The sequence below is a fragment of the Oryza brachyantha genome, chromosome 1, assembly GCF_000231095.2.
Source record: "Oryza brachyantha chromosome 1, ObraRS2, whole genome shotgun sequence".
Classification (NCBI taxonomy): domain Eukaryota; kingdom Viridiplantae; phylum Streptophyta; class Magnoliopsida; order Poales; family Poaceae; genus Oryza; species Oryza brachyantha.
Genome location: NC_023163.2, coordinates 3,294,028 through 3,319,132, shown reverse-complemented (window position 1 = coordinate 3,319,132; position 25,105 = coordinate 3,294,028). Strand labels below are relative to the sequence as shown.

At 41.2% G+C, this 25,105-nt stretch overlaps 6 protein-coding genes across 7 annotated transcripts; 3 read left to right on the top strand and 3 right to left on the bottom strand.

The window, feature by feature from the left end:
- Window positions 1-52: 52 nt before the first annotated feature.
- Window positions 53-4,596, bottom strand: LOC102717113. Of its 2 annotated transcripts, XM_015840483.1 has the most exons (12): window positions 4,437-4,596; window positions 4,185-4,252; window positions 3,956-4,077; window positions 3,429-3,507; window positions 2,589-2,656; window positions 2,046-2,147; window positions 1,806-1,895; window positions 1,517-1,591; window positions 1,392-1,424; window positions 891-965; window positions 715-774; window positions 53-376 (listed from the first exon to the last, which is right to left on the bottom strand). In XM_015840483.1, exons 2-12 carry the CDS (start codon window positions 4,240-4,242, stop codon window positions 245-247), a joined length of 894 nt encoding a protein of 297 aa, XP_015695969.1. In that variant the 5' UTR covers window positions 4,243-4,252; window positions 4,437-4,596; the 3' UTR covers window positions 53-244. The 2 variants fall into 2 exon arrangements, with proteins under 2 accessions (XP_015695969.1, XP_015695972.1); XM_015840486.2 differs by lacking the exon at window positions 4,437-4,596 and having other exon boundaries at window positions 4,185-4,259.
- A 1,095-nt stretch (window positions 4,597-5,691) lies between these two features.
- On the bottom strand, window positions 5,692-12,011 carry LOC102720086 (FACT complex subunit SSRP1-A). Its single transcript, XM_006643786.3, has 16 exons — window positions 11,771-12,011; window positions 11,019-11,204; window positions 10,569-10,674; window positions 10,357-10,493; window positions 10,157-10,240; window positions 9,991-10,082; window positions 9,756-9,864; window positions 9,567-9,653; window positions 9,350-9,442; window positions 7,751-7,948; window positions 7,467-7,618; window positions 7,225-7,375; window positions 7,028-7,126; window positions 6,771-6,938; window positions 6,437-6,515; window positions 5,692-6,269 (listed from the first exon to the last, which is right to left on the bottom strand). Exons 1-16 carry the CDS (start codon window positions 11,822-11,824, stop codon window positions 6,139-6,141), a joined length of 1,926 nt encoding a protein of 641 aa, XP_006643849.1. The 5' UTR covers window positions 11,825-12,011; the 3' UTR covers window positions 5,692-6,138.
- Window positions 12,012-12,467: 456 nt separating this feature from the next.
- Window positions 12,468-16,782, top strand: LOC102719807 (phosducin-like protein 3). Its single transcript, XM_040530001.1, has 4 exons — window positions 12,468-12,786; window positions 13,654-13,797; window positions 15,618-15,826; window positions 16,354-16,782. The coding sequence occupies exons 1-4, from the start codon at window positions 12,545-12,547 to the stop codon at window positions 16,512-16,514; spliced, it is 756 nt and encodes a 251-aa protein (XP_040385935.1). The 5' UTR covers window positions 12,468-12,544; the 3' UTR covers window positions 16,515-16,782.
- A 145-nt stretch (window positions 16,783-16,927) lies between these two features.
- Window positions 16,928-17,676, bottom strand: LOC121055363. Its single transcript, XM_040527801.1, has 2 exons — window positions 17,244-17,676; window positions 16,928-17,125 (listed from the first exon to the last, which is right to left on the bottom strand). The coding sequence occupies exons 1-2, from the start codon at window positions 17,571-17,573 to the stop codon at window positions 16,928-16,930; spliced, it is 528 nt and encodes a 175-aa protein (XP_040383735.1). The 5' UTR covers window positions 17,574-17,676.
- An 863-nt stretch (window positions 17,677-18,539) lies between these two features.
- LOC102716831 (DEAD-box ATP-dependent RNA helicase 39) lies at window positions 18,540-22,941 on the top strand. The gene is made up of 9 exons (XM_006645515.3): window positions 18,540-19,076; window positions 19,505-19,600; window positions 19,720-19,908; window positions 20,002-20,142; window positions 20,539-20,679; window positions 20,929-21,071; window positions 21,529-21,658; window positions 21,763-21,811; window positions 22,209-22,941. The coding sequence occupies exons 1-9, from the start codon at window positions 18,612-18,614 to the stop codon at window positions 22,715-22,717; spliced, it is 1,863 nt and encodes a 620-aa protein (XP_006645578.2). The 5' UTR covers window positions 18,540-18,611; the 3' UTR covers window positions 22,718-22,941.
- An 895-nt stretch (window positions 22,942-23,836) lies between these two features.
- LOC102716552 (18.0 kDa class II heat shock protein-like) lies at window positions 23,837-24,660 on the top strand. The gene has a single exon (XM_006645514.3). It carries the CDS (start codon window positions 23,900-23,902, stop codon window positions 24,386-24,388), a length of 489 nt encoding a protein of 162 aa, XP_006645577.2. The 5' UTR covers window positions 23,837-23,899; the 3' UTR covers window positions 24,389-24,660.
- The last annotated feature ends 445 nt before the right edge of the window (window positions 24,661-25,105 follow it).

The window sequence follows — 25,105 nt, the reverse complement described above, 5'->3', positions numbered from 1 at the left end:
GAACTAATTAGGCTTAATAGATTTGTCTCGAAAAATAGTCTAGAGTATGAGAGATGAGTTTTATTAATAGTCTATATTTAATACTTCTAATTAATATCAAAATATTTGATGTGACCAGGACTATCAAATCGAAAGTAAATAAACAGGCCCTAAATTCACCGTACCCTAGTCCTATATGGTTGATATTTTCAGCGATGGGTATTGCTACATACGCGTGTGTATTGCCAGCTCGTTGATTCCTATTCTACAAAACTTTGGACCGATCGGTTGACGAATGCCGTGCCGATGACGGTGCGTTGAATTGTAACAGCGGAGAGGTAGAGTGGAGCCCTCCTGCACGGCTCCCCGGCTCGATCGCCAGCAGCTGGCCCAGCCCCTGAAAACCAAACAAAGTTTGCAAACAAAAATTTCAAGTTAATAGTGGAATGCATAATGCAATTGCTGCTGCCCATGAAAACGTCAAGCTGAGCTAGAGAGAGAGGATAATGGCGCGCTCGCAAACACCCATGGGGCTTAATTGTTTTCATATATATATATATATATATATATATATATTCCGAACGACTAAACAATGTGTTTTTTAAATTAGATTAATCTATTTTTAAAGTTTACACGCTAATACTTATTAACAATATGCTAATGGTATTATTTGTTTTGCATGCGCCAATTAGCCAAATGGAATTGGCGTTTGCGAAGTAGTGAGGGAGTACTGACCAGCAGCTGTTTTTTGTCCCCTGTAATTCCAGCGAGCCTGGCCGTTCGTTGCACGTTTTCCTGTACCAGTTGAAACACAAGGAATGTACTGTATCAGCAGATAGATACAGGCAAATTATGCACGACAGCAATAATGTGAAGAGAGAACGTAGAGGAGTATTGACATTTTAACTTACCACGCTACGAGGCAACCTCCCGCCGTTTTGCTCTATGAACTCCACGAGATACATCACACCAGCCAATGAATAGTTCTGTTGATAGAATATATATCATTAAATTTTGGGGAAGATAATTTAGTATTATATGCCAATGGAGCATTTAAATTAGTGTGATATCAAGCATTTGGCGGCACAGGCAACATCATTGCAAATATCCACATGACACATACAGTTTTCGAATTTCCATTTTTTGTTGTAACATGCATATTGAAGCCTTATTAGCCAACAAGGACGTGATAATAGCAATCGTACTTGCTAAATTTGGTTTTGCTACAAAAATAAATACTACACATGCAACTCTGACAGTATTTTTTTGCAGTAAAATGAAGTAATCGTACTTGCTAAATTTGGTTTTGCTAAAAAAATAAATACTACATATGCAACTCTGACAGTATTTTTTGCAGTAAAATGAAGCAATCTAAAAAGATTGGACAAACTAGGTGGGGGGTGGGGGTGTACCTGTTTTGCTTCAATTGAATCCAACTTTCCACCCTGGAGAGCCAGCAGCACAATTTATGTTAGCACAACTGATGGCCACAATTCAATATATGAATCAAATGTGTATATATCACAAATTAACTTACCAGACCCTCAGCCATTTCTTTGAGATTTTGCATATCTGAACCAATGTTCTGGAGTTTCAATCGTGCACCAGTAACCTTGAAATGTAAAATAACGAAATTGAGATCATGTAGAACAGACAAGTTTTATCTTAAATGTCATGACTAGAGGGAATAGTTCATTATAAATCAATCATAGAAAAAATAGATTTTCAACAATGCAGGAAGTCTTATAAACCACCTCTGCAGTTTGAGATGAGTAAGCAGGCTCCCTTTATAATGGAGATATGAGGGAAAAAAAATCAGGAAATACCTCATCTCTTATTTGTCCGGAAATCTCTTTCTGATGTTCCAATTTATCATCCACATGTTGAATGCGCTGTGTTAAGTGTCTTTTAGCAGCCTACAGAATGTGCGGAAAATGTTATTTATCCCAAAACAATAGCAATCACAAGTCGTGTTACTGATATCTAAAAGCAGGGCTAATATGCTCATTTCAAGCTAAGAAACCGTAGCTTCTTGATGGAATATAACTGGGAAAATGATGACTTACTGCAAGAGATGTCTGCACTTGTTTCAGATTCGTAGTCATGCTTTCAACAGCATTGGCCATATTTTTCTTGGTGACATACATCAGACTAGCAATAGATATGCCCTGAAAAGTTGCAGGTACAAGTAAACATATATATGGTTATAGATCTACTATGTGATACCGAGTAGATTACAAAGTTAAAAAACGTAAATCAATCAAGAACTTTCTATGCAGACAACCATGATATTATAACAGCAAAAAGGAGAAACCAAATGGTTCGAAAGTATAAAATACGACACTGATGTTTTGGATGTGTGCAAATTACCATGACAATCTTGGTTTTGAAATGACACTGGACTGTGTTTAACAATAATAAACTCCATGGATGACATCATGACAGATTAATAGATTACCATAGCTGAATATCACGCATGAATTGCCACGTGAGATGAAGAATTGTAATTTTATTAGAAAAACTGAAATATCCAAAACCACGTGTATTTTGTATCATTAGTATAATTGAAACATGAGAGCTAACATCAAATTAGAATAAAAAAAACGTACTTTCCAGCGCATGTAACCATAGCTCAAAGCCCCAGCAGCTGCAGCAGGTCCTACCAACGATGATGCAACTGCAAAGATAGTAGTATTAAATAAGGGGTTTGCAATCAGAATAAACAGAAGAGGAAGAGGAAATTTCCCCGCTAAAGATGTCAACAAACAAATTCATATGACATGAAGCCATGGAAAATAGCCATTCAAGACACCTAATTTACTGTTTTGCTATTGTTTCTGCAACTCTTCCCTAATTCACTGTTTGCAAATGTTTTGTACAAACTGCCAACCTCAAGCCCAGAGGCTAGAAAATACATAGTTAGACCCCAATACACCTCTTTTATATGTTTTGAAGGAAATTAAGACATCGCGAAAATTAGCTTTATTAGCTACAAACCTATAACATAATTTATGATTGTTAAAGTGGGTATAAAAAGGTAGTACTTACTAGTTAATTATACCGTTTATCTGTTTCACAAAATAATACGATCGCATAATGATTTTTAAAACTAAAACTAGCAAAATACCCTTATGATGTTAGGGGATTTAAAAAATTAAATCAACACCAAGCAAATAAAAAACTTAAAATTTATTTTTAAAAATAATCAGGGTTTTTATTTTTTTATTATTTTCCAACCATTGTCTTTGGGCCACTAAAAACAAATGATAGAGATATAAGATTTGAATGTAAAAATGTCGTTTAAGTAGGACCCACATGTTGATTTAGGAGAGTGGATGGTAGGGGTGACAAAGGTAAATTCACACTCACCATTGCCACTCCTTTCTTCTAACTAAAATATGGTATAGGAAAAGGGAAATTTTAAATCAAGATAGGGAAACCATGCGAACCTCCGTTGCCTGCAGAATCTACATAAACGACAGCTGCTCGACTCACGTGTTCTCGAAGCTGCGTAGCTAGTTGATCCAGCTAAACAAAGAACGAGGCATACGATGGAGTTGTGATTATTTGGATAGTGTATTTGTAAACGAAAAATAATATATGAATAAAAATTTTATAGATGTCTTAGCGATCTAAAAGCAAAGACCAAAAATAAACTATAATAAAAACTCCAAAATTAATTCCAAAATGAATGTTAAATTAAAATTTGGGCTTATAAGCATATAAAAAACGAAAAGATAATAGTGATAGTAACGAAATACATTTCTACAATTTAAACTTTAGCTATTAATAAAAGAAACAAAAAAGGCCGATAAAAGAAGGGTTTTAAACTTTGACTACTAAAAAAACAAATAAACAATATAGATTGGTTAAGAATAATGTTCTTATATTATCACTAAACAAATTATCACGATATATAATTTCTTTTACTTAAAATGACTTATTTTATTAATGTTAAAGGTGAACGTGGCAGCACCTGCTTGGTGATTTCGGTGATGCCGCTGCTCCCGCTCGCTTCTTGGTCTTCCATAGCCAGCTGGAACTCGGCTAGGATGTCGGCGAAGCTGCCGCTGCGGACGGCCATGGAGCCAACGAATCCTGCCGCGAGCGAACGAACGAACGACGATCAACGACAAAACCAAAACTCGAAACCCATCGATCGGGTCGCGCACGAATCGGATCGGATTTTGGTTGCGATTACTCACCGGCGCCGCAGAGGAGGACGACGCGGCCGACGCCCATCCCAAGCTGCACCAGCGCCATTGCTAGCTACCTGAACCAGAAAAACTATTAATTAGCAAAACAAAATCTTCCAGATCATCTAGAAGAGAAGCTAGGGCTAACTAGCAAGAAATCTTTCGAATCATGCATCTAGGAGAGGGATCGAGAAGCTAGGGCTAACTAGTTGTTCGATCTACGAATTATGCGCGTAATTAAGCAGCAGACGCGGGCACCACCTCTGCTCGCTCGCTCGATCGACGCAGGTGAAGTCGCTCGTGAGGAGGCGGGATCGAGTCGAGGGGGATCGGACGGGAGTACGTAGCTAGCTGAGCGCCGGCCGCCGCCGGCCGGTGTATATAGAGACCGGCCTGGAGAGAGATCGAATCTGGTTACGTATACGACGTACGGAGTGTAGTAGGATTTTCTTTGCAGTAGGGTTTATCTCTTAATCAGAGTTATAATATAATTCTACTCCTATTTCGTGCAGGTTTTAGACTTTTATTTATACATACAGTGGTACGCGCGACGTACAGTACATGTGTTTTGTGTATGAAAATTTATATAGATATAAATATTATATATATACACACACAATATTATAGATATAAATTTAATATATAAAAATCGTTATACATATAATCTTTATACACGTAAAGTAAAAAAAAAAACTGGTTTTGGAAAGTGCGGCGCGCGCGCTTAAATTATCATGCATTCCGTTCAGTTCAGCTATAGGGATGATTCATGGCCATGGCTGTCTAAAATTTGTAACTAGACCACCTCGGTTATAATTAATTAGTCCAGCCAAATGCTGACGCGCTGTGTAATGTAAGGGTGTGTTTGGTTGGTGGAATATACCTTAGGAGATGGCCGTTTAGGTTTTTGATGCGTTTGGTTCGTGAGCGAAACTAAATAGGGTGACCCAGAAAGAGAATATTTCATGAAGATGCTGGATGAGTGTATCCAGCTAAATTGGTCAAATTAGCTCATCCACCTTCACGAACCATAATCATTAGTGATTGTTTAGTGATAATTAGCTTGTTTTGACATTAATTAGTAATTACCAAGTTTAAATTAGTGTTAATTAATAATGATAGATATATTTAATTGATAATTTATATTAATTACAATAAAATCTATGATGATTAATTTATATTATTATTTATTAGTAATTCAATATATCCATTCTATCCATCTTTGTCCATCCAACCAAACAAAAAAAATTAGATTATCCCATTCATCTAACTAAACATAAAACTAAATTATCATATTCCTAAAAATATAAATGATTATATCCCATCTCACCTTGACCACCAACCAAACACACCCTGGATGATGTTTACAGTTGAGAACCAATCAAAGTTAGTGATCAGCTCCACACGATTATTTCATCAGCGTTTATGTCTGCCATCCCCAACCAAACAGCACCTGTTTGTCCAACAGTGTTCCTCAGTGATGTGCCTAAACGTTAACCAGGCCTCGAGGTAGACAAGGTAATTCTAAATCACTAGGTCTATGCTTAATATATAATCCATACATGGTCAAATTTTGTTTTCAAATATAAATCTTACATAAACTTTTCAGCACAAGTAGCACTACTCTTACACGATTCATTCTTCCTGTTTTACACAAGAAACTCACTCGGCTAACAGTCCAGCATTGGAGAGATATTACACCAAAACAAACACTTCTTAACAGATCAATGCTTTCAAGCGATATTGCTCGCACAAACAGTTAACAGTTTATGCTTGACTTTGAGCCACCCGAAGGTAATAACGGCAGATATCATCGTATGCAAGCAGCGACCAGATCATCCAGAGCAATGCAATTATGCATCGCTATCAGCTGAGATGATTTCAAAGCCCAAACTGCAACAAAGGTTAATGATAAGGGGCATCAATTCATCCATTATGCCAGCCGCGCAAGTGTCAGTGTGTGGCTCTAGTCAGACTCATTGCCTCCGGAGCCAGAATCCACATCCATGGCAGCTGCACCACGGTAAACAGCAGATTCCTTTTCGTATCGTTTTTTGTCAACTTGAGACTGTTGAATGTAAGGCTGCTTCTCTTCAGCTGTTCATGACGAGGAGCAAGGAAATCATCATAACATATTCACGCACTACATTGTATTTGCAAATGTTACAGAATAAATGACATGATATGTTAAAAGGCTAAAGGTGAAAACAATGCTGATATAAAACATACAGGGCGCATATTAATTGAGAGATCTAGAGTATTACCTGTCATCTTTTGCCACATCTCCCCAAGCTTCTTTGCAATCTCGGTTGTAGGCAAATCTGGATTATTGTTCTTCATAGTCTGCAGAAACAAAATAAGAAATCAAGCTTCTGTATATAACATCCGGCGTCTGACTTCTGCTCCATGAGTTCGATGTTGATGCACACAGAGTAGTTTGTGGTGCATGTAAAAGAACTCTTTTGCTTGACAGTTAAATTCATAATTGGTGATATAATCTCCATGCTAAATAGTACTCTTGGTCGTTCAACTGTTCCTTAAAATAACTTTAGTCTCCATTTTCTAGCTCTAATAAACTGGAGATTACCAGAAACTTACTGCTCGTTCGGCCATTGAGAAGTACATGAATGGTGTCATCGCCCTTTTGGGGGCATTAGGATCCTTTTTCTTCTTTGGTTTTCTTTTCTCTGAACCTTCTTCATCCCTGCCCTTAGCCTTCCTCTTCACAGGTGGCTTTGAACTAATAGCTTCCTTTTTGGATAATTTCTGGGGGGAATATCAAGAGTTCATTAGCATAGGAGCTTCATACTTCCGGCCTGCTGCAGCGAATATAATATATATATATATATACATACCTCTTTTTCGCCCCCACTGTCACTAGCATCTGAATCCTCCCCACCAGAATCATCAGTAGGTGATCCACTATCATCCTTGTCCGCAACAAAATCTTCATCCTAATGTCAGGTGATAAAGAGCACACGTTTATGGAGAGGTTCCGTAACAAGGTTAAAATACACCATTCAAGCAACAAGCCAAATAAAGCCCGTCATACCTCTTCATCACTTTCCTCATCCCCAGCCTGATTTTTAATTCGTTCTAGATGTGGATCAACAGCATCATCATCAGTGTCTCGTAGAACAGCTGTAACCCCACCACTTGCACCTTGACCATCTCCAAGGTTCATTATTTTCAAGTGCTTTCCACTTAAATATTGCCAAAAAAAAAGAAATCACCAACAAGCTTTCAGTATAAACATTGTAAACAGGATAACAGAGTCAATAAAAAGGCACATACTTGATGAAGTTGAAGAGGTTATGGTATTCACTCCTCTGAATATTTCTGAAGAGATGTTCTTGATCATTTTTCAGCTTGACTAGGAGGTCGAAATAGTGAGATGAAATACTGGCACCCCCAGCACCATGACGTTCAAATTCAACAAACTCAATCTGAATAGTAAATGTATGCAGTAAGTGGGGATAAGTAGCAATTGTCATAGTTGGACAATGAATATTTCAACAAACTCACAGCAGTGCATGAAAGAATCAGAATTACTTTAAAGCACAAGTAAAAAAAGATACCTCTTCATGTAGAATGAGTGTAGGAGGCTTTGGCAAAAAGAAGAAACCCTTTTCAAGTGGATACAACAGTCCATCTTCAGCTTTGAGGGACGATTTAACTGCATATCCATCTTGGCAACTTCTGAAAGAACCTGGCCTTGTGACTTTGGCACCAGATAGACCACGAAGAACTTTGGTGAATACCTCATGTATTAGACCCTAGAGATAAATACAATACTCAGCCAGTTAATTATTAGTTCAAAAGAATTTCAAATCCTTCAATAGATTACTTGTTCTACTATTGATAGGATGACATGTGCTCCTCTAGTCCATAGTAAATAACCTTGGAAATAGCCAGTGATTAAGGAAAAATGGTAGAAAGAGAATTGAAAGATAACAGCAAAGACATGTATAGGGGAGAATATTTTTAAGCTAGAAAAATGCATATAACAGACAGAAAAATGATGCTCAAGGAGTTCCAATGGATTCAGGGAAGGTGGCTGAATTATTCTACCGTAACATGAAGATAGTCCAATGGATGAAGGATTTAGCCAATACACAGACAGAAAAATCATGCTCAAGGAGTTCCAATCTGAGCACTACATCATAAATGCAAATACTTGAGTAAAATGAAAATTGAACAATAAAGCAGAAAGGTATGAGAACTGACTTGACAAATCAAGGGAGCAGTTTACCACCAAAAAAGAGCAATACTAAACTGGCACAATATAAAAGCAGTGATATTTTGACCTGGGATTTATAAAGGACCTATATATGAATCCTCAACCCTTGGCTGACAATTTGCTCAAAATTTCTAGATTATTATATTATTTAGAAAGCATATAACAGACTACCAAAAAGGAAGCTAGTAAAACATATATTAACGAGTATGTTTCTTGATACAAGGAATGTACCAAAGTAATCTACCCCCTGTTTATTTTGACACTCAAGAATGCCCATATGACTATTTTCTACATGTGATGACTAGAGTCCCCTAAACTTATTGTGAAGGTTCGCTTAGGTCCACGAACTTTGAAATTGCAGGCTCATGCCATGAAAGTGATTTTCCATAGCTCGAAAGGTCCCTAGTAGCCATGAACAAGTTTAATGGCATGACTTTGCAGTTGATGTTTATGAACCTAAACGCACCTGAAAGATAACTTTAGGAATCTACAACTGTTAAAGTTACTAATAACATTAGACAGGTACTTTTTTTAAAAAAAAATTGGTAGAATGGCATGGGCTACTGTCCATGAAATGCCTCAGAATCAAGTAGCCTTATTACTAGTATAGAACAATATTCTTTTGAAGAGGGAGGAAGACCAACAAAATAGTTCAGTACTTGCTTGGCCTAACTTTTTTAAGTTTCAGCTTCACACTCAATCTAAGCTTGGTGCGTCTATTGAAAAGCATATAAAGGAAAAATCAATTTGCAAATGTAAATAAGTAATAGGTAAAACCAGCTCTTCCTGTGCATCATGCACAATGTCTAACACAGTTTTCGGTAATACAAATTTGTTTTTCTAATTTATGATGTCATCTTATAAGCATTGTCAAATTCCAACATGAATAAATAAATACAAACAAAAAAGAACGATTTAAAATTAATAGGTACTTCACCTTGTATGATTCCTCCAGCCTGTCTTTGTATTTTTCAGCCAGAACCTCTCTACTTAATGCTAGATTTCTTTCAACCACCGCCTCTGTCTCAAACTGTATAGAGAATAAAGGGAACCAATTACTTACAGAAGTTATATTGTGTACTAATAAAAACTCTGAAACCAAGTAGCCAAAACAAACTATAAAATATTAGCAACAAAAACATGCAGTAAAATACCTGAATGACAATGTGCGGATACAGTGTCTGTCCTTTGCGGATTGGTGGATCAAGAGTGACAACTACAATTGTATGAGGATTGTTTGACTGCAAAGCACATTGTGAAATAAAGTTAGTATAACATGCCGTGTCAACAATATATAAACCATCAGGGTAGCACACATTGAAAAGCAGAAGAAAGAAAATGACCTTTGGCAAAAGAAAGAGGCGAACAATGCTGCTATATTGGATTTTAAAATCATTAGCTTGTCCTTGGAGACGCAAAAATGACAGATGAAGCTCAACACTATAACGTCCTCTGAATTTCAGAAGAAATGTGTTAGGCTTTTCAAGAAAACATTTAAGCAGATAATCATGAAAGAGTCATCTTTTTTATAGCAAAGTCATTTTGAGTTAATAATGATAAATGGTCCATGTGCTCCACCTTGGTGTAAGAATAGCAATTCCTTCAAAGGTAACAACTGCCTCTTCAGAAGAATCAACATCAGCAACACCCATTATTGTTTCCCATAGAATCTACAGAAAGAAGAAATTTTCATTAATATATTTGCAAGGTCAAGGTTTTTGTCTCACATGATTCTGATAGTTACCTGAGCTGCAGTGCGATTCTCATCTCCAACAAATTGAGTATTTGAAGTAGGGACATGAAAGCTTAAATCCATAAGCGAATCTTTCTATGATCACAGAGGATTGAATTTGAGTTCAAGGCTTATTGAGTAAGACCATCGTAAAAATCTTAATGGTTGCAGGTAATATCATGACAATGTAGAGAATTTGATGAACTACAAACCTCATTACCCCCAGTAGTATCATCAACATGAAACTCTAAGAGAACATCTGTTTTCCCTTGCATTTGGGTTTGTGAGACGTCTGCTAGCGACACTTCAAATGCTTGCTTTGAACCAACCATGAAGGTAAGCATATTTCCTACAACCGGAAGTGTGGCTACAATCATAAACCGAACTTAATAATGTAATGGGATAAAAAGGGAACACGGCTTACCATTTATATCGACCCCTCCCCAATTCTGACCACTGACAGAAAGCTGTTTCTCATCTGGTGAGAGGCCCATATTCTTTTGCATGAAATTGGTTACACTGCTTACATCCTATAAAAAGAAAAATCATGGTGAAAATTTGTATTAGATTAGAACTGGAGGCAAATGTATTGTCCCCACCATCATCAACCATATACTGGCAAATTAGAGCATTCTCATAGAGGCTACTAATAATATGCAACAAAGAAAAAAAAACTACTTCTATGAGAAATCAGGTGGCTCTTCGACATGCCTGACAGTGGAAAAATAGCACACAAAGAAATTGTTACCATTTACAATGCAGTGCTACTGCAAGTGCAAAAATAGCACGTGAGACAGAAACTCGTTACAACGAGGTGCATAATAGCTATTCAACACCATCCACAAAATCATCAATAAGAAAATGAAATCGCAACCTGTTCACGGAAGCCAATAAACTTGTAGAACAGGCCATCTTTGGTCCTGACTCCAAGCTGATAGGCTCTAGGGACTTTCATCCATGTCACCGACGTTAAATCAGATTTCTCAATCTCAATGGTCTTTCCTCCACCCTGTCTCTTCCATGCAAGACCTCCAGAATACACCTTAAACTGGCCAGGATTCTGCACATGAGTAAAGAGTCTCAGTATTAGCAAACAAATAAACAACATAATAAATAGTTCAAAAGTTATTCAAAAACAATTATGAGTACATGTTTTAGCATCATAAATGGAAGGTAGACAGAACTTGCAGTCTGAGAGTTCTCAAGTAAAGCACAGGTACCAAGCTCCAGCAAATACACAAAGGATTCCAATCTATTTTCCATTTTAGCTTCAAAACTCTGTTCACTCCACCTAACACATCAGGGGGAAACCCTAACCTGATAACCTCCAAACCCCTAGCGTCATCATTTCACATTTTTCACCCGAACCCGCCAGCAATCACGAAACCGCACAAATCAAAGTAGTAATATCAGATATCCAAAGCACTCGATTCAAGCCCACAGTCAGCAGAAATGCGCAGGGGGAAAAAGAGTTAAAAAATTTAGCCTAATGCGCCGCCACGAACCCTAGAACCCGAACAACACGCACCCTCAAGTCCACGAGCTACAGGGTTAAACCCCCACGCCGCCTACGGCTAATCAGAACGAAACCCTCGATATCGAGCAAGCGCGCGGGAGGAATCTCACCGAGCCGGCGCGGCCGCCGAGGAGGATGTTGTTGAAGAGGTGGCCGTCCGTCATCTCCGCCTCCGCCGCCGCCGCCGCCTCCGCCTCCGCCGCCGCCTGATACCCACGCGCAACCCGCCGCCCCGATCTCTCCCCCACGCTTCCACTCTTCGCGCTTCGCGGCGAGGCGAATTCGAGAGGCTCCACTGGCTGCGGAGGCGGCGGGGAGGGAGAGAGAGAGCACGCCGCGCTCTTCCTCTAGAGGAAAGCTCTCGTCTCGCTGACTGCCCGACCCCACCACTCAGCGAGACAAACCCCACCAAGTATAATCTCGACTTTTCATTAATTTTTCAAACTTTATTTTTTTATAAAAATTTTAGAATTAACATATTCTCATAAACTTATTTTTACATATGAAACATTTTTCTAAAACATAAAATACATTGTCCTGCTACTAGCAGTTGGTGTAATGGGATTGGGATTCCCTCTGCAGCCGTCACTGCTATGTAGACCTGAAAGACGCTGGGTCCACATGTCAGCGACGATATTCTCTGCAGTCGACTGCAAAGGATCTAGTTCCGGTGTAATGTCAGGGTGAAAAAGTTTAAATTTGAAAATAAATTGTTAGTGATGTAGTTTTAAAAATAAAAAAATATAAAAAAAATCAGAAATAAAGTTTAGACTGGCCCACATGTGGGGTTTTCCTGTTCTTCTTCTCGCCTCTTCGTCGTCTCCTCCCTTTCCCCATCTGGCGTCGAGAGCGTCGTGTCGATCGAGGTGGTGCTCGGCGCGGCCATGGCGGACTACCACTTCGTGTACAAGGACGTGGAGGGGGCGAGCACGCAGTGGGACGACATCCAGCGCCGCCTCGGGAACCTGCCCCCCAAGCCGGAGCCGTTCAAGCCGCCGGCATTCGTGCCCAGGGTCGACGCCGACGAGCAGCCCAAGTCCAAGGAATGGCTCGACGCGCGGGAGCCCGACGAGCTGGAGGATCTCGAGGACGACCTCGACGACGACCGCTTCCTCGAGCAGTACAGGTACCGCCTCTCCGCCTCGATCTGGGTTCCCGGCCTGTTCATATGATCCATGAGCCATGCCATAGGTTTTCCCCTTTGCATCAACGGCTGATGTGCGCTTTCTCATTTTGATTCACCTAAAAACCAAGAAACATTAAACGTAGAGAAACGGTGCTAGATTGCTAGTCCAGCTGTTTAACTATCCTCTCGATAATTGCTGAAACAAGATCATGCCATCATGGACCTGATGCAGCCATGGCACTGTACTTCTCTCTTCTGAGAATTGGATGGCACTTGATTGTGGGAATAATTGAATCCTTTTCTATGCAATAATATATGCTGGGAGGATCTTAGCTATGGTTTATTCAACTTTTCTTTAGCTTTTGGTACGATCCGAGTTGATCCTTGCATCGAAAGCAATCCATGTCGAAAGTTTCTTGGTTCACCGGCGGGCGGTGGCTTCAAGAACAGACCAACCTAGCTTGCCTTCTGTAAGTCTAACCATGATATCGAAGCACTCACCTGGAACAAACTTGATTTCAGTGCTTTCTATTGAAACATGTTTATCCTAGATTTAGGAGAAACTTATTTGTTGGGGAAAGGAAGACGGTGCTGTCGATAGAAGGGGACATAGCTGGGAACAAGGAAGCCCCATCCTGAGCCGTGATGCAATCATTTTTCCTTGTCAGTTGTTTGTGCATACTAGGATGTTTTTATAATTTTCTCCTACGATTTAATCCTGTTGGTTTGTTCAGATAGGGTAATTCACATGTTTTTCTTAGTTTGATATGTTCCTTGTTGTTGGATCTGGACTTGATGCGATATGCAGATGTTTTGGTAAGGCTGGAATCTTATTGTGTTGCTTTTGATGCGATTTGGTGCTTGCAGGAAGATGAGGCTTGCAGAGCTCAGGGAGGCAGCAAAGGCCGCGAAATTCGGCTCCATTGTGCCTATCACTGGCTCCGATTTTGTCCGAGAGGTCTCGCAGGCTCCACCAGATGTCTGGGTTGTGGTCTTCCTCTACAAGGATGGGTATAGTAGAATTCTATTATCAATGCATTATTTCTCTAGCTTAATGACAACTAGGTGTGCCATCCGCTCGTTGCTGCAGATGTGGTATGGATGTTTTCTAGAATTATAGATATTTATCAAAGCACACATGACTATGAGTATGCAGCTTAATTATAACAGGAGCATTTGTTATTTGTTGACAAGGTAAAATAAAACTATGTTATAGATTTGAAGTCAATAGTGATGGGCTACAGTTGGTAAAAATTATGCACAATATTCCAATGGTTATGCGCTAAAATAGATACAAATATAGAATACCTAAATATGTTAGTTTTTTTACAAAATATCAGATTGTTTCAGGCAAAAATAAATTATGCAGTTCACTTATGTACCAGAGCATACACTGGAATGGAAGTGTAGAACTAAAAATTTCAGGGTTATTATAACTTTTAATATATAAATGTAGCTTTCTGAATCCATTAGAGGCAATCAAATTATTTCACACAATATTTACATGGACTGTGGTGGCATTGCTGCTACACAGCCAGAATCACATCTGAGAAGCTTCAAGCCTGCACTCCACCTCATACAGTCAGACAAGGCTGCTAGCCTGCTAGTATATATGTGCTTCACGCTAATAGGCGGTGCGGGCCCTGGATGGTGAAGCTGTTAGCAGGACAATAGGACATTGTGCTTACATGGCACTTGGCAGGGAATTGAATGTTCAAAAATTGCTGAATCATGGCAGAAGTTAGCTGACGAAGCCTTATAAAAGAACTAAAGAATGATTAGGAAAGGACATATATGCCGCATGAGTAACTGCTGTAAGTATTAGTAACTGCCAATCCGAAAGAGAAGCAGGCCAACAGCAACCTGTTGGCCCCAATGAACCATTGCATCTGTATTGATACATTGATAACTTGAAAGTAATTACTCAGTAAAAACCAAAATACCTACCTAAGGCTGAAATCATTCCCACATTATAATCTAATGTCTTGTAACTTGCTGGTGATGTGACTCAATAAGAAGTCTTGGTTTGTAGAGTAGTAAAAATATAGGGGAGATAGATATGCACCCAAAAGGCAATGCTCTTTATCTCATATATACATATATATGAGAAATTGAATACATGGAATCTATAGGAAAGTCACTAAGAGCATCTTCAAGATAATTCTAATACTTTACTCCCTAAAATCCTGTAATGGGTCTATCCAAAAAAAATATTGGGCATAACAATTACACACTCCTCCAAAATAAGCACAGAACTAAATAACTTGATTGGGAATGCATATGTCTGCCCCAAGTATAGGATACGAGAGAGTTGATTTTAGGCATGCGTAAATATTGAGAATAGACTTGGGAACCTGTTGGAGATATGTTTTCTAGCCTAATTCCCTAAATTCAGTTTTAGGAATCAATTTTAGACACCTCTTGGAGATGCTCTAAGGTACCTTGAAAATTGGTTCTTCTAGATGTAGAATAAGCACAATCGTATTGTTATCTGAAACCAAAATCCATTTCATAGCTAGATATTCGACATTGATGAAATAGATTCGAGGATAGTTTGACCATGGATACTGTGATTTCTGAATATGACATTCTCACTTTTCACCTTGCTTGGATTCTAGCTGGAAGATATCTAGCTGTATAGCTGATTCGCCCTTTATCTTAAACTCTTCATTCTATATCCTGAAACTTCCATTTTTTTTTATTATAGCCCTTTCATTGTCATTGTGTATGCTTTTTACTGTTTCCATAAGTTGTTATAAGTTTTACAGAAGGTCATCTGAATTCGTAATTGAGGTTCTCATCTTCTAAGACTCCTATGAATTTCATGGCAGAATACCAGAATGTGGGTTGCTTCAGACTTGTCTGGAGGAATTGTCTACAAGATATCCTGCAACGAAGTTTGTTAAAATCATCTCTACAGATTGCATTCCCAACTACCCAGATCGAAATGTGCCTACAATACTTGTGTACAATAACAGTGCCGTTAAAGGAACTTGTGTTGGTCTGCAGAAGTTTGGTGGAAAGAGATGCACACCTGAATGTAAGTTATGCCAGAAACTAAGCATCCAATAGGCAATAATCAGTTTAAGTCTCTCTAGTTATAGATTCTAATTATTCTAGTGCTCGCCGGTAAATTCTGTATGCCTATTTTAGCATTTCCATCAACCAGTCACAGGAATTCGTTCACATTTTTTTTTCTGGATACTGTTATATGCCTTAATACAAGCAAAAAAGTTTAACTGTAGGGTGATAAATAAAAATTAAAACATTTTCAATGCTGTCGGTGTCAACATCCAGTTCCTTTCTTTCATTGTTTCGTGCTGGTAAATAGTTGGTTGAAGTCTACCTAGCAATAGCATGTTAACAACCTAAGTTTATAGTTAAATACTGCTATCACCATAAAATTAGCATTTTCTTCCAAAAAGGAATGACATGGATGTTTTTACTCGCTTGAGTGGCACTGCATTTTTCTGGTGTTTGCTTTCAACAAACCATCAATCCTTGAGTTACTTCGATGTTGTGAATTGTCTCCATCTTCTTGTACTGAATTGTCACTCTCTGTTTCAGCTGTTGCATTGGCTCTTTGCCAGTCAGACCCAGTTTTGAATGATGGTCAAGGTGGCAATGATTCATCCCGGGACAATGTGATAGAAGGCGTTCGCAGGAAGTTCATCGAAAAGGTTGTTGCCCAGCACGAAGAACGGGAGGAAGAAGACGATAGCGACTAAACATAACTCCCTCCTACTTTGTCTCCGTTCACTGATACTATTGATAATGTGTGTCAAGTTTTGCCTGAGGTGACTAATCGTTTTCCTATTTGGCCGTCTGTCTGAAAATGCTAAAGCTGCTATTTTTACAATGGCTGCAATGCAACTAGCAGCAGCTTGCAGTGGTAGTGTATCATTGTATCCTAGTGTTCTTGTATTTGAGATGATTCTGGCAACTTGCATGCTTGCAGCTAAAAATGAAAATGGATAATCTCATGGAATTTGTTCAGTGCAATCCTCGTTCAGTGTTCACCATGCAATCATGCATCACATTGTATGTATCCTCTCTAGCTATAAATTCAAGAAAACAAAAAGTAATAGTAATAGTACTGTGGTAGTGAGCAATTGGCGATGGCTGGTTCGCTGGGCTGCGTTCATGGTGCCGCCCTTGGTCGCGTCCTGACGCGAGCGAAGATGATGACCGCGCTGGCGAGGATCCACGGCGCGAAGACGGCATTGACCACCCTCGACGACAGCAGCGGCTCCGGCACCCCCTTCAACGCTACCGCCACCATCGCCGCCGGCACGAGCAGTCCGGCGACGATCACCGACGTCGGCTTCGTCCAGGACACCTACGCCGCCGCCGGAAAAGGTAAAAAGTGTTAAAAGGGCACGGCAGTACGTATCGATTTCGCGACGGGGAGAAGCGGAAAGGGGAGCCGACCCGGCTGCCGCTGGCCTGGCCGCTACCTTGGGCTCGCCGTCGAGGGCGATGACGGCGCCGTCGCGGAAGGGCACGGCGGAGCAGCCGCCGGTGGCCGGGTCTGGCCGGATCCGGAGGCCGCGGAGGGGCGCCTCGGGCTTGAAGGCGAAGAGCGCCCGGAGGCCGTGCTCCGCCTGGATGGCCCGGACCTGGAGGCGGTCGCGGCGGGGGCCCACCAGGGGCGACCGGAAGACGGCCACCGGGCCGGCGCCTCGCCGGAAGAGCCGCACCTCCACCGACGGGTCGCGAGGGCTCGCCGCCGGCTCGAGCAGCGGCGCGGTTAGCGACTCCGTGGCCGAGACCACCTCGTCAGCCATTGGCTTCTCCGGTTACTGCTCTTCCCAGCTCCGCTCCCTTTGGTCTCGAGCTCGCGGTTTGCTACTACACCATCATTAAAACACAGTTTTGCTCAAATACTGCTTCACATTCGGACTCCCTAATGGTGTTTCTGTAAGCGCCTAACCGGGATCTAAAAATTATCTCGTCGTATTTATAATTTTATAGATGCGAAAGAAAAAGAGAGAAAAAAATGACTACAAATTTATAGCCATCTATAATATAGGCCCTTTTTTCTCTACCGTTATGTCGCATACTTTCCAAGTTGTTAAACGTTATTTTTTTCAAAAATTTTATATATAGAAATTCATGGTCTCACAAATTATAATATTTATATTTATAACAGTTAATTTTATCATTTATAACATTAAATAACTATTACAAATAAGATTATATTTTATCTTTCTAAACACAACCCTGTTGTCTACCGGACGTTTATACTCGTCATTGGTGTAAGAACTTAACTCGGTCAAACAACCACTTCAATTTTAAAAACCATGGTCAAATGTGCAGTTAGAGCAAGTATAATAGCAGGATATAAGCTAGCTAAACGTTGATGTAGAGTAGAGAGGGAAGGAGAGAAAGAAAAAACTAGCTATAAACTTATAGTCAGCTTGAGCACAAGAACCAAGTTACTATGTGAGACATGTGTATCATGCATTAACGATAAAGAGCTAATTACTATATAAATAGGCTAAAAAAGATTACAAAGAGTATTATAGCTAACTTATTGGTGGTACTATTAGCCTTGCTGTTAGCTTTTAGGTTAGGATCAGGTACACAATAACCCTATAAATTTATTAAGCTGGGGATTTTGTCGTTAATACTGGGCCGAGCTTACTGGGCCCTTTCTCACTCTCTGCACGAATCTCGACGCACCCTCCTCCTCCTCACTCTCCGTTTCTCTCTTATCCGCGAGACACCTCCCCTTTGATCCATTCCCCCCAAAACCCGCCACCACCGCTCGCCCTCTAAACCCTCGCCGTCGCCGTCGCCGTCATCCTCCTCCCCCTCCCGCCATGGCGATGGCCGGCGCCGCCGGGCGGTGCCTCCTGCTGTCCCGCCCGTCCCCGCTCCTCCGCCTCCGCCTCCTCCGCGCCGCGCTCTCCACCACCGCCGTCGTCACTGACCCCGCGCCCGCGCCAGCGCCTGCCCCGTCCCGCCACGAGCTGCTCCTCGAGCGCCTCCGGCTGCGCCACCTCAAGGGCCCGTCCACGGCCCCCGCCAGGCCGTCGGCGCGGGAGAAGGCGGGGAGGGGCGGCGCGCAGGACGTGCAGCAGAAGAGGAGGGTCGAGGTGGTGGACAGCTTCGAGGAGCTCGGGCTCGGGGAGGAGGTGATGGCCGCGCTCGGGGAGATGGGGATCTCTAAGCCCACCGAGATCCAGTGCGTCGGCGTGCCCTCCGTCCTGGCTGGCACCAGTGTCGTGCTTGGCTCGCACACCGGTTCCGGGAAGACGCTCGCCTACCTGCTCCCGCTTGTACAGGTACTTGGATTGGCCGATTGGTCATGTGTATGCACGTCTTTGCATCAATGCTGTCAAATTTTGTATACAACACGGAATGAGTACTGAGTAGGCTGGTGAAGTGGTGATCTTAGTATATTTTGTTCCATATACTCCTATGAGATAATCAGTGCAGTTCATTGTGTACTGCTTGTAATTGGTAAGTAATGAGTTCATAGTTGAGGTGACAGAACTTACTACATAGCATGCAGAAGTCATAGCATTTCTCATAGCAGAAATGCTAGTTAGCAGAATGCTAGTTCCAGATGGTAAACTCGGTACAATCTGTTGTGTAATTCATTGGTCGTATGTTTCATTAGGTAAACATTGTGGTGGATTTTAAACTGAGTATTTTTTCCTAATCAAAATATTTGATTAAATAACCATGACAGTCATTTTTATTTGTGTAGCTACTGCGTCGTGATGAAGCAGTGTTGGGTATGTCAATGAAGCCAAGGAGGCCAAGAGCAGTAGTTCTGTGCCCCACAAGGGAGCTGACTGAGCAGGTTAGTGTTACTTCCAATGTATTTTTGGAATGAAGATATCTAGGTAGCTTGCTGTTGCTGATGTGATGCAGATGCTGGAAACGTGATGGCATCTGATTAGCTGTGCTATGAAATTGCAGGTCTTTCGTGTTGCAAAGTCCATAAGCCATCATGCACGTTTTCGGTCAACAATGGTTAGTGGAGGCAGCCGTATAAGACCCCAGGAAGATTCTCTTAACATGCCTGTAGACATGGTTGTTGGGACTCCTGGAAGGATTCTTGATCATATCAAGGATGGGAACATGGTTTATGGCGATATCAAGTATCTGGTCTGTTCTTAAGTTCACCTCTACCATCCTGCAATACATTCGTTGTTTTCTCAAATCTCTCATTTGCATTATGTTTTTCTAATATGCATTCAGGTCCTTGATGAGGCAGATACGATGTTTGATCAAGGTTTTGGACCAGACATTCGGAAGTTTCTTGCTCCTTTGAAGAACCGTGCTGCAAAACCTGGCGATCAGGGGTTCCAAACTGTATTAGTTACTGCTACTATGACCAAGGTATCATGCTAATCAGTTCACTTGTAAGTGGACAATATCTAACTTAATTAATTTGGTGTGCTAGTATCTTCTAGATTGGCATACTCCTATCTTTTAAGGTTTTGACATCACCTATTTTAACATAGTTTTTTTTCTCAAAATCTTTTGTTTTACCTCTTCAGAATTCAAATAATCTAGTACTGATGCTCAATAGTTTGCTACCTTTTTTATAATTAAAATATTACCTGCCTGTACATTTTAGACTACTAATATCCTTTCTTGATCATTGTTTTGCTAAAGGCAGTACAAAAGCTGATATATGAGCTCCATAGTGCAGCCTTTTTAAAAAAATAAATTATTACCTGCTCATGCATTTTGGACATTTAACATCATTTGTTGACCACTGGGTGACTGCAGGCAGTACAAAAGCTGATAGATGAGGAATTTGAAGGTATCGTTCATTTGCGGACGTCAACCTTTCAAAAAAGAGTTGCAACTGCACGACATGACTTCATCAAACTGTCTGGTTCAGAAAATAAACTAGAGGCGCTCCTGCAGGTTTCTTAAAACTTTGTGTCCTCTTCCCTCTGTCCGTCCGCAATGTCCATTAGCTACATTCAAGCTGGAGCGGTGTTTTTATACATCTTGGTGGTGCTTTCTGTGTCTAATTTGTATAGTGGTTGAAGTTTTATATCTTCAATTTGTCTAGTAGTTGAAGGCTTTGCTCCAAAGTCAATCAGCCCATTGCAGTTCCTTACTAGTTCGTAATATGACAACTGCATAAGATGCTGAGTTATATCTTCACAGGTTCTTGAGCCAAGCTTAGCAAAGGGAAACAAAATCATGGTGTTCTGTAATACTTTGAATTCAAGTCGTGCGGTGGACCATTTTCTGACTGAAAATCAGATATCTACTGTAAACTACCATGGAGAAGTTCCTGCTGAAGAAAGGTATTTCCAACTGCTTAAAGTGTTCCTAGCTTCACATGATTTTGAACTAAATGAAGAGAGATTATCATAATAGTGACTAGCCTAGTTCCAAAGTGTCACAGTGGGCATGTTCAAAATCCTTGTAACTATTATCTTCAACTGCATAATCTTGTCTATGTTGTTATGTCCTGGTTACTTCTGTTTGGCATTACTGTGGACATAATGGAAGTTGCAGAAAAACATCACCACATGCTCTTTGAGAAAGGGACTTGTTGCTTATATATGTCCTCGTTCATTTTTTGGTATTAAGATGACAAGGCCTGTTTCTTGCCTTAAACCCTCGTTTTATTCAAAGTACATTTGTTACAGCACACCAACTGGTTTGTTTTACCAGTCAATTATAACATATGCAGGCAATGATACTTTCTCCTTAAGCTGCTTTGAACAATGCATTGAGTTCTACTTTAATCAATCGTAGGGTTGAGAACCTTAACAAGTTCCGGAATGAAGAGGGGGATTGTCCAACATTGGTCTGCACTGACCTAGCTGCTCGAGGCCTAGACTTGGATGTTGACCATGTCATCATGTTTGACTTCCCATCAAACTCTGTACGTGTTCTGTTATGTTTTCCCATTACGTTCTATTCTGCCCTTCTTCCACCCCCAGGAAAACTGATATACATTTTTTTTTCTTGCATTCTTTTCCATGTTAGATTGATTACCTCCACAGAACAGGAAGAACTGCACGTATGGGAGCAAAAGGTACGATGTTCCGTAACCAAAATACTGGATGCATCTGATTGTTTCCTTTCTAGTATCGCCTGCACATGTTCGGAGTATATGATCTCTTCTAATTACTTTTGACCTTAGTCAATTCAGTAAATGCATATGTAGCCTGTAAAGGTGTCTTTACCCCTGAAAATTCATAAGTTATTTCACTTTATATGCAGTAAAATATAACAAATGATTTGAATTGGAGGCCTGATCATGATTAGTTGATATTGAAATGTACTCCCTAGAAGAGACATGATCAGACAGTTAAAAACAACAATATGTTTATGGCTTTACCGTTCTGCATAATTTGTAACATGTTGCTGGGCTTGCTTGGTCCATCGATAAGAAAACATTCACTTACATATTTTCATTTATCGTATTACAGGGAAAGTTACTAGCCTTGTTGCAAAGAAAGATGTGGCTTTAGCAACACGGATTGAAGAGGCTATCAAGAAAAACGAGAGCTTGGAAGCACTGACGACCAACAATGTCCGAAGGGCGGCCACCAGCCCGCATCATGCTAGTACCAAAGGACGACCAAGTGGTCTGAAGGTAGTAAACCAGAAGGGTAGAAGGGGAGTCGCGCTATCGACCAAGTCATCAAGGGTTGTCAAGGACACAACCTCATCCAGAAGGTCATCAAGGGTTGTCAAGGACACAACATCCAGAAGGCGGTCACCGGCTAAGAACCAACCGAAGTCGAAATCGACATCGTCTGGGAAGGCGAAGCCAGTGCGATCTGCTAAGCCAAGCAAGAGCGGTAGCCCCAAGGTTGCGAAGAGCAGGCCAAGACCAGAGGGACGGAAAGGGGATGCTCTGAACAAGCTGGGAACTAAGCTCAGTGTGGTCGGATTCAGAGGCCGCAGCTCAGGGAAATCGGCGCAAGCATCGTAGTGAGGCCTCGGAGATTTTGGATACTGAAATTCATCTTGTAAATAGGAGCATCTGTGACTCTGCTCCGGCCGTTTTCCCTTGCAGGTTTGCAAGCCCCTAATTGAGAATTTGAGATACCCCTTCCAAGAAAATGATACGCACTGTTGAGATCCCACCACGATACATCCATTGAAAATTTGAAATAATGCAATCATCTGTTAATCTGTCTCATTATCCATGAATAACTTGAAGCCCACGTATGAATTGTGAGTCTTTTGAATTACTCCATGTATCAGAAATTCAGAATGACATTTTCAAAGTGAATATTTGCAGTCCCTACATATATGTTCATAAAGAAAGTGGTTTAAACTCGAGGGGACGTGCCTTCATTTGTGTATGTCAAAGTTAAAAAAAATGTCAAGATAGTTAAAATGTGATGTATCACTCAATAAAAATGTTTAAATATGACTTATTATCTTGATTTTTTATTTCATGTTGTCAACTTATAAAACTATGTTTAACTATTTATCTTATTAAAACATGTAGATAATTATTAATTACTATTGTTGAGAAAAACTAAAATTATGATAAATATTACTATTGTAAAATGATAAATTAAATATTAATCTAGCTTGCAATTTTTTTAAATATTTTTATAAAATCTAGATAACAAGGAAAAGAGGAGACATCACATTAATTAATAATTTAAAATCCAACTAATCTTTTCATATACCGTATTCGTGATTAGTGATGTTTTTTTAGTACTGATGTTACTCTTTCAGTTCTAAACCAAGTTCACCTATTTTATCCAACTAGAAAATAGATAAAATAGACAAATTTTAAAGCAGAGGGGCCAGTATTGCACAGCAGCATCTTCGCCCTATCCAAAGAACGCCAACACAAGAGTGTAGGAGCTTCTGGAAAAAAAACGGGACGGCACAGAGACGCTCCCTATGACATGTGGGCCCCACCGAACAAACCCGTACGGCCTCCCTTCCCGCCCTTCCCACCCTTGAGGCTCCAGATCTTTCTCGCCCTCGCCCTCGCCTCGCCGCGCCCATTCCACCACCTTCCAGAAGGGGCCCCCCCCCCCACCTATATAAACCCCACCCTCCCCTTCCCCTCCCCCCAAGAGCAAAATCGAACGAACGATCGAGGAGGCGGAGAAACCCTAGCGCGACCGAGCGAGGGAGAGGGAGAGGGATGGAGAGCCGCGTGTTCGGGCTGGAGACGCCGCTGATGACGGCGCTGCACCACCTGATGGACCTACCGGACGGCGAGCTCGGCGGCGGCGGCGGCGGGAAGCAGGGCGGCGTGGGGCCGACGCGGGCGTACGTGCGCGACGCGCGGGCGATGGCGGCGACGCCCGCCGACGTGAAGGACGTCCCCGGGGCGTACGTGTTCGTGGTCGACATGCCGGGGCTCAGGTCGTCGGACATCAAGGTGCAGGTGGAGGAGGACAGGGTGCTGCTGATCAGCGGCGAGCGGCAGCGGGAGGAGAAGGAGGACGTCAACTACCTGCGGATGGAGCGCCGGATGGGCAAGTTCATGCGCAAGTTCGTGCTCCCCGACAACGCCGACGCGGACAAGATCTCCGCCGTGTCCCACGACGGCGTACTCACCGTCACCGTCGAGAAGCTCCCCCCGCCCGAGCCCAAGAAGCCCAGGACCATCGAGGTCAAGGTCGCGTGAGCATCTCGATCCGCATCTCGAGTGTGTTGTGATGGGTACCGATCGAATGGTAGACTGGTAGTACGAGTAGAGGAGTCATCGTCTTCAATTACCGTTTTCCATCTGAGATCGTTTGCTATCTGAGACATGGCGGTGTGTTTGTGTGTTTGTATGCATATGCAGTGTGATGGCCTCATGTTTGGGAATGGAAATGCAATGCAGATGTTTCTGCTGCTTACCTGAATAAATATGCGCCACGTTATCAAATCTCTTATCTCGTGCTGATGTTCTAATGCTTCATGAATTCTTCTTAATAGCAAAATGGATTGGGAAAAAAAAACGGAACGAATTGCACACTGGTAGTTCGTTTCCACGAGCAAACTCTGGTACTAGGACATATCTGCATCTGAGTCAGTTCAGAACTGGCTCTGTTTTGCTTTTTTTTTTTTTATAGTTTGCAGGTTCAGGACAGGATCATATGAATCTCCCTCTTGCATGTATCTGGATTATTCGACGTCCTTTCTTAAGTGTGCTCATCACATGAGATGATAGGTTTGTTGTGAGATGGTTGGTTTGTTGACAAAATATATTGGCACGATTGATCTGGTTATTAATCTTGATAGGGTTGATTTGGTCTGAGGCCAGAAGAGACTAAACCAATGTGTTTTGCCAAATTATTGGCATTGGCATGGAATAGGCCCTCCAATCCAAAATCTTGGCAATGAAGTTAGACAACCC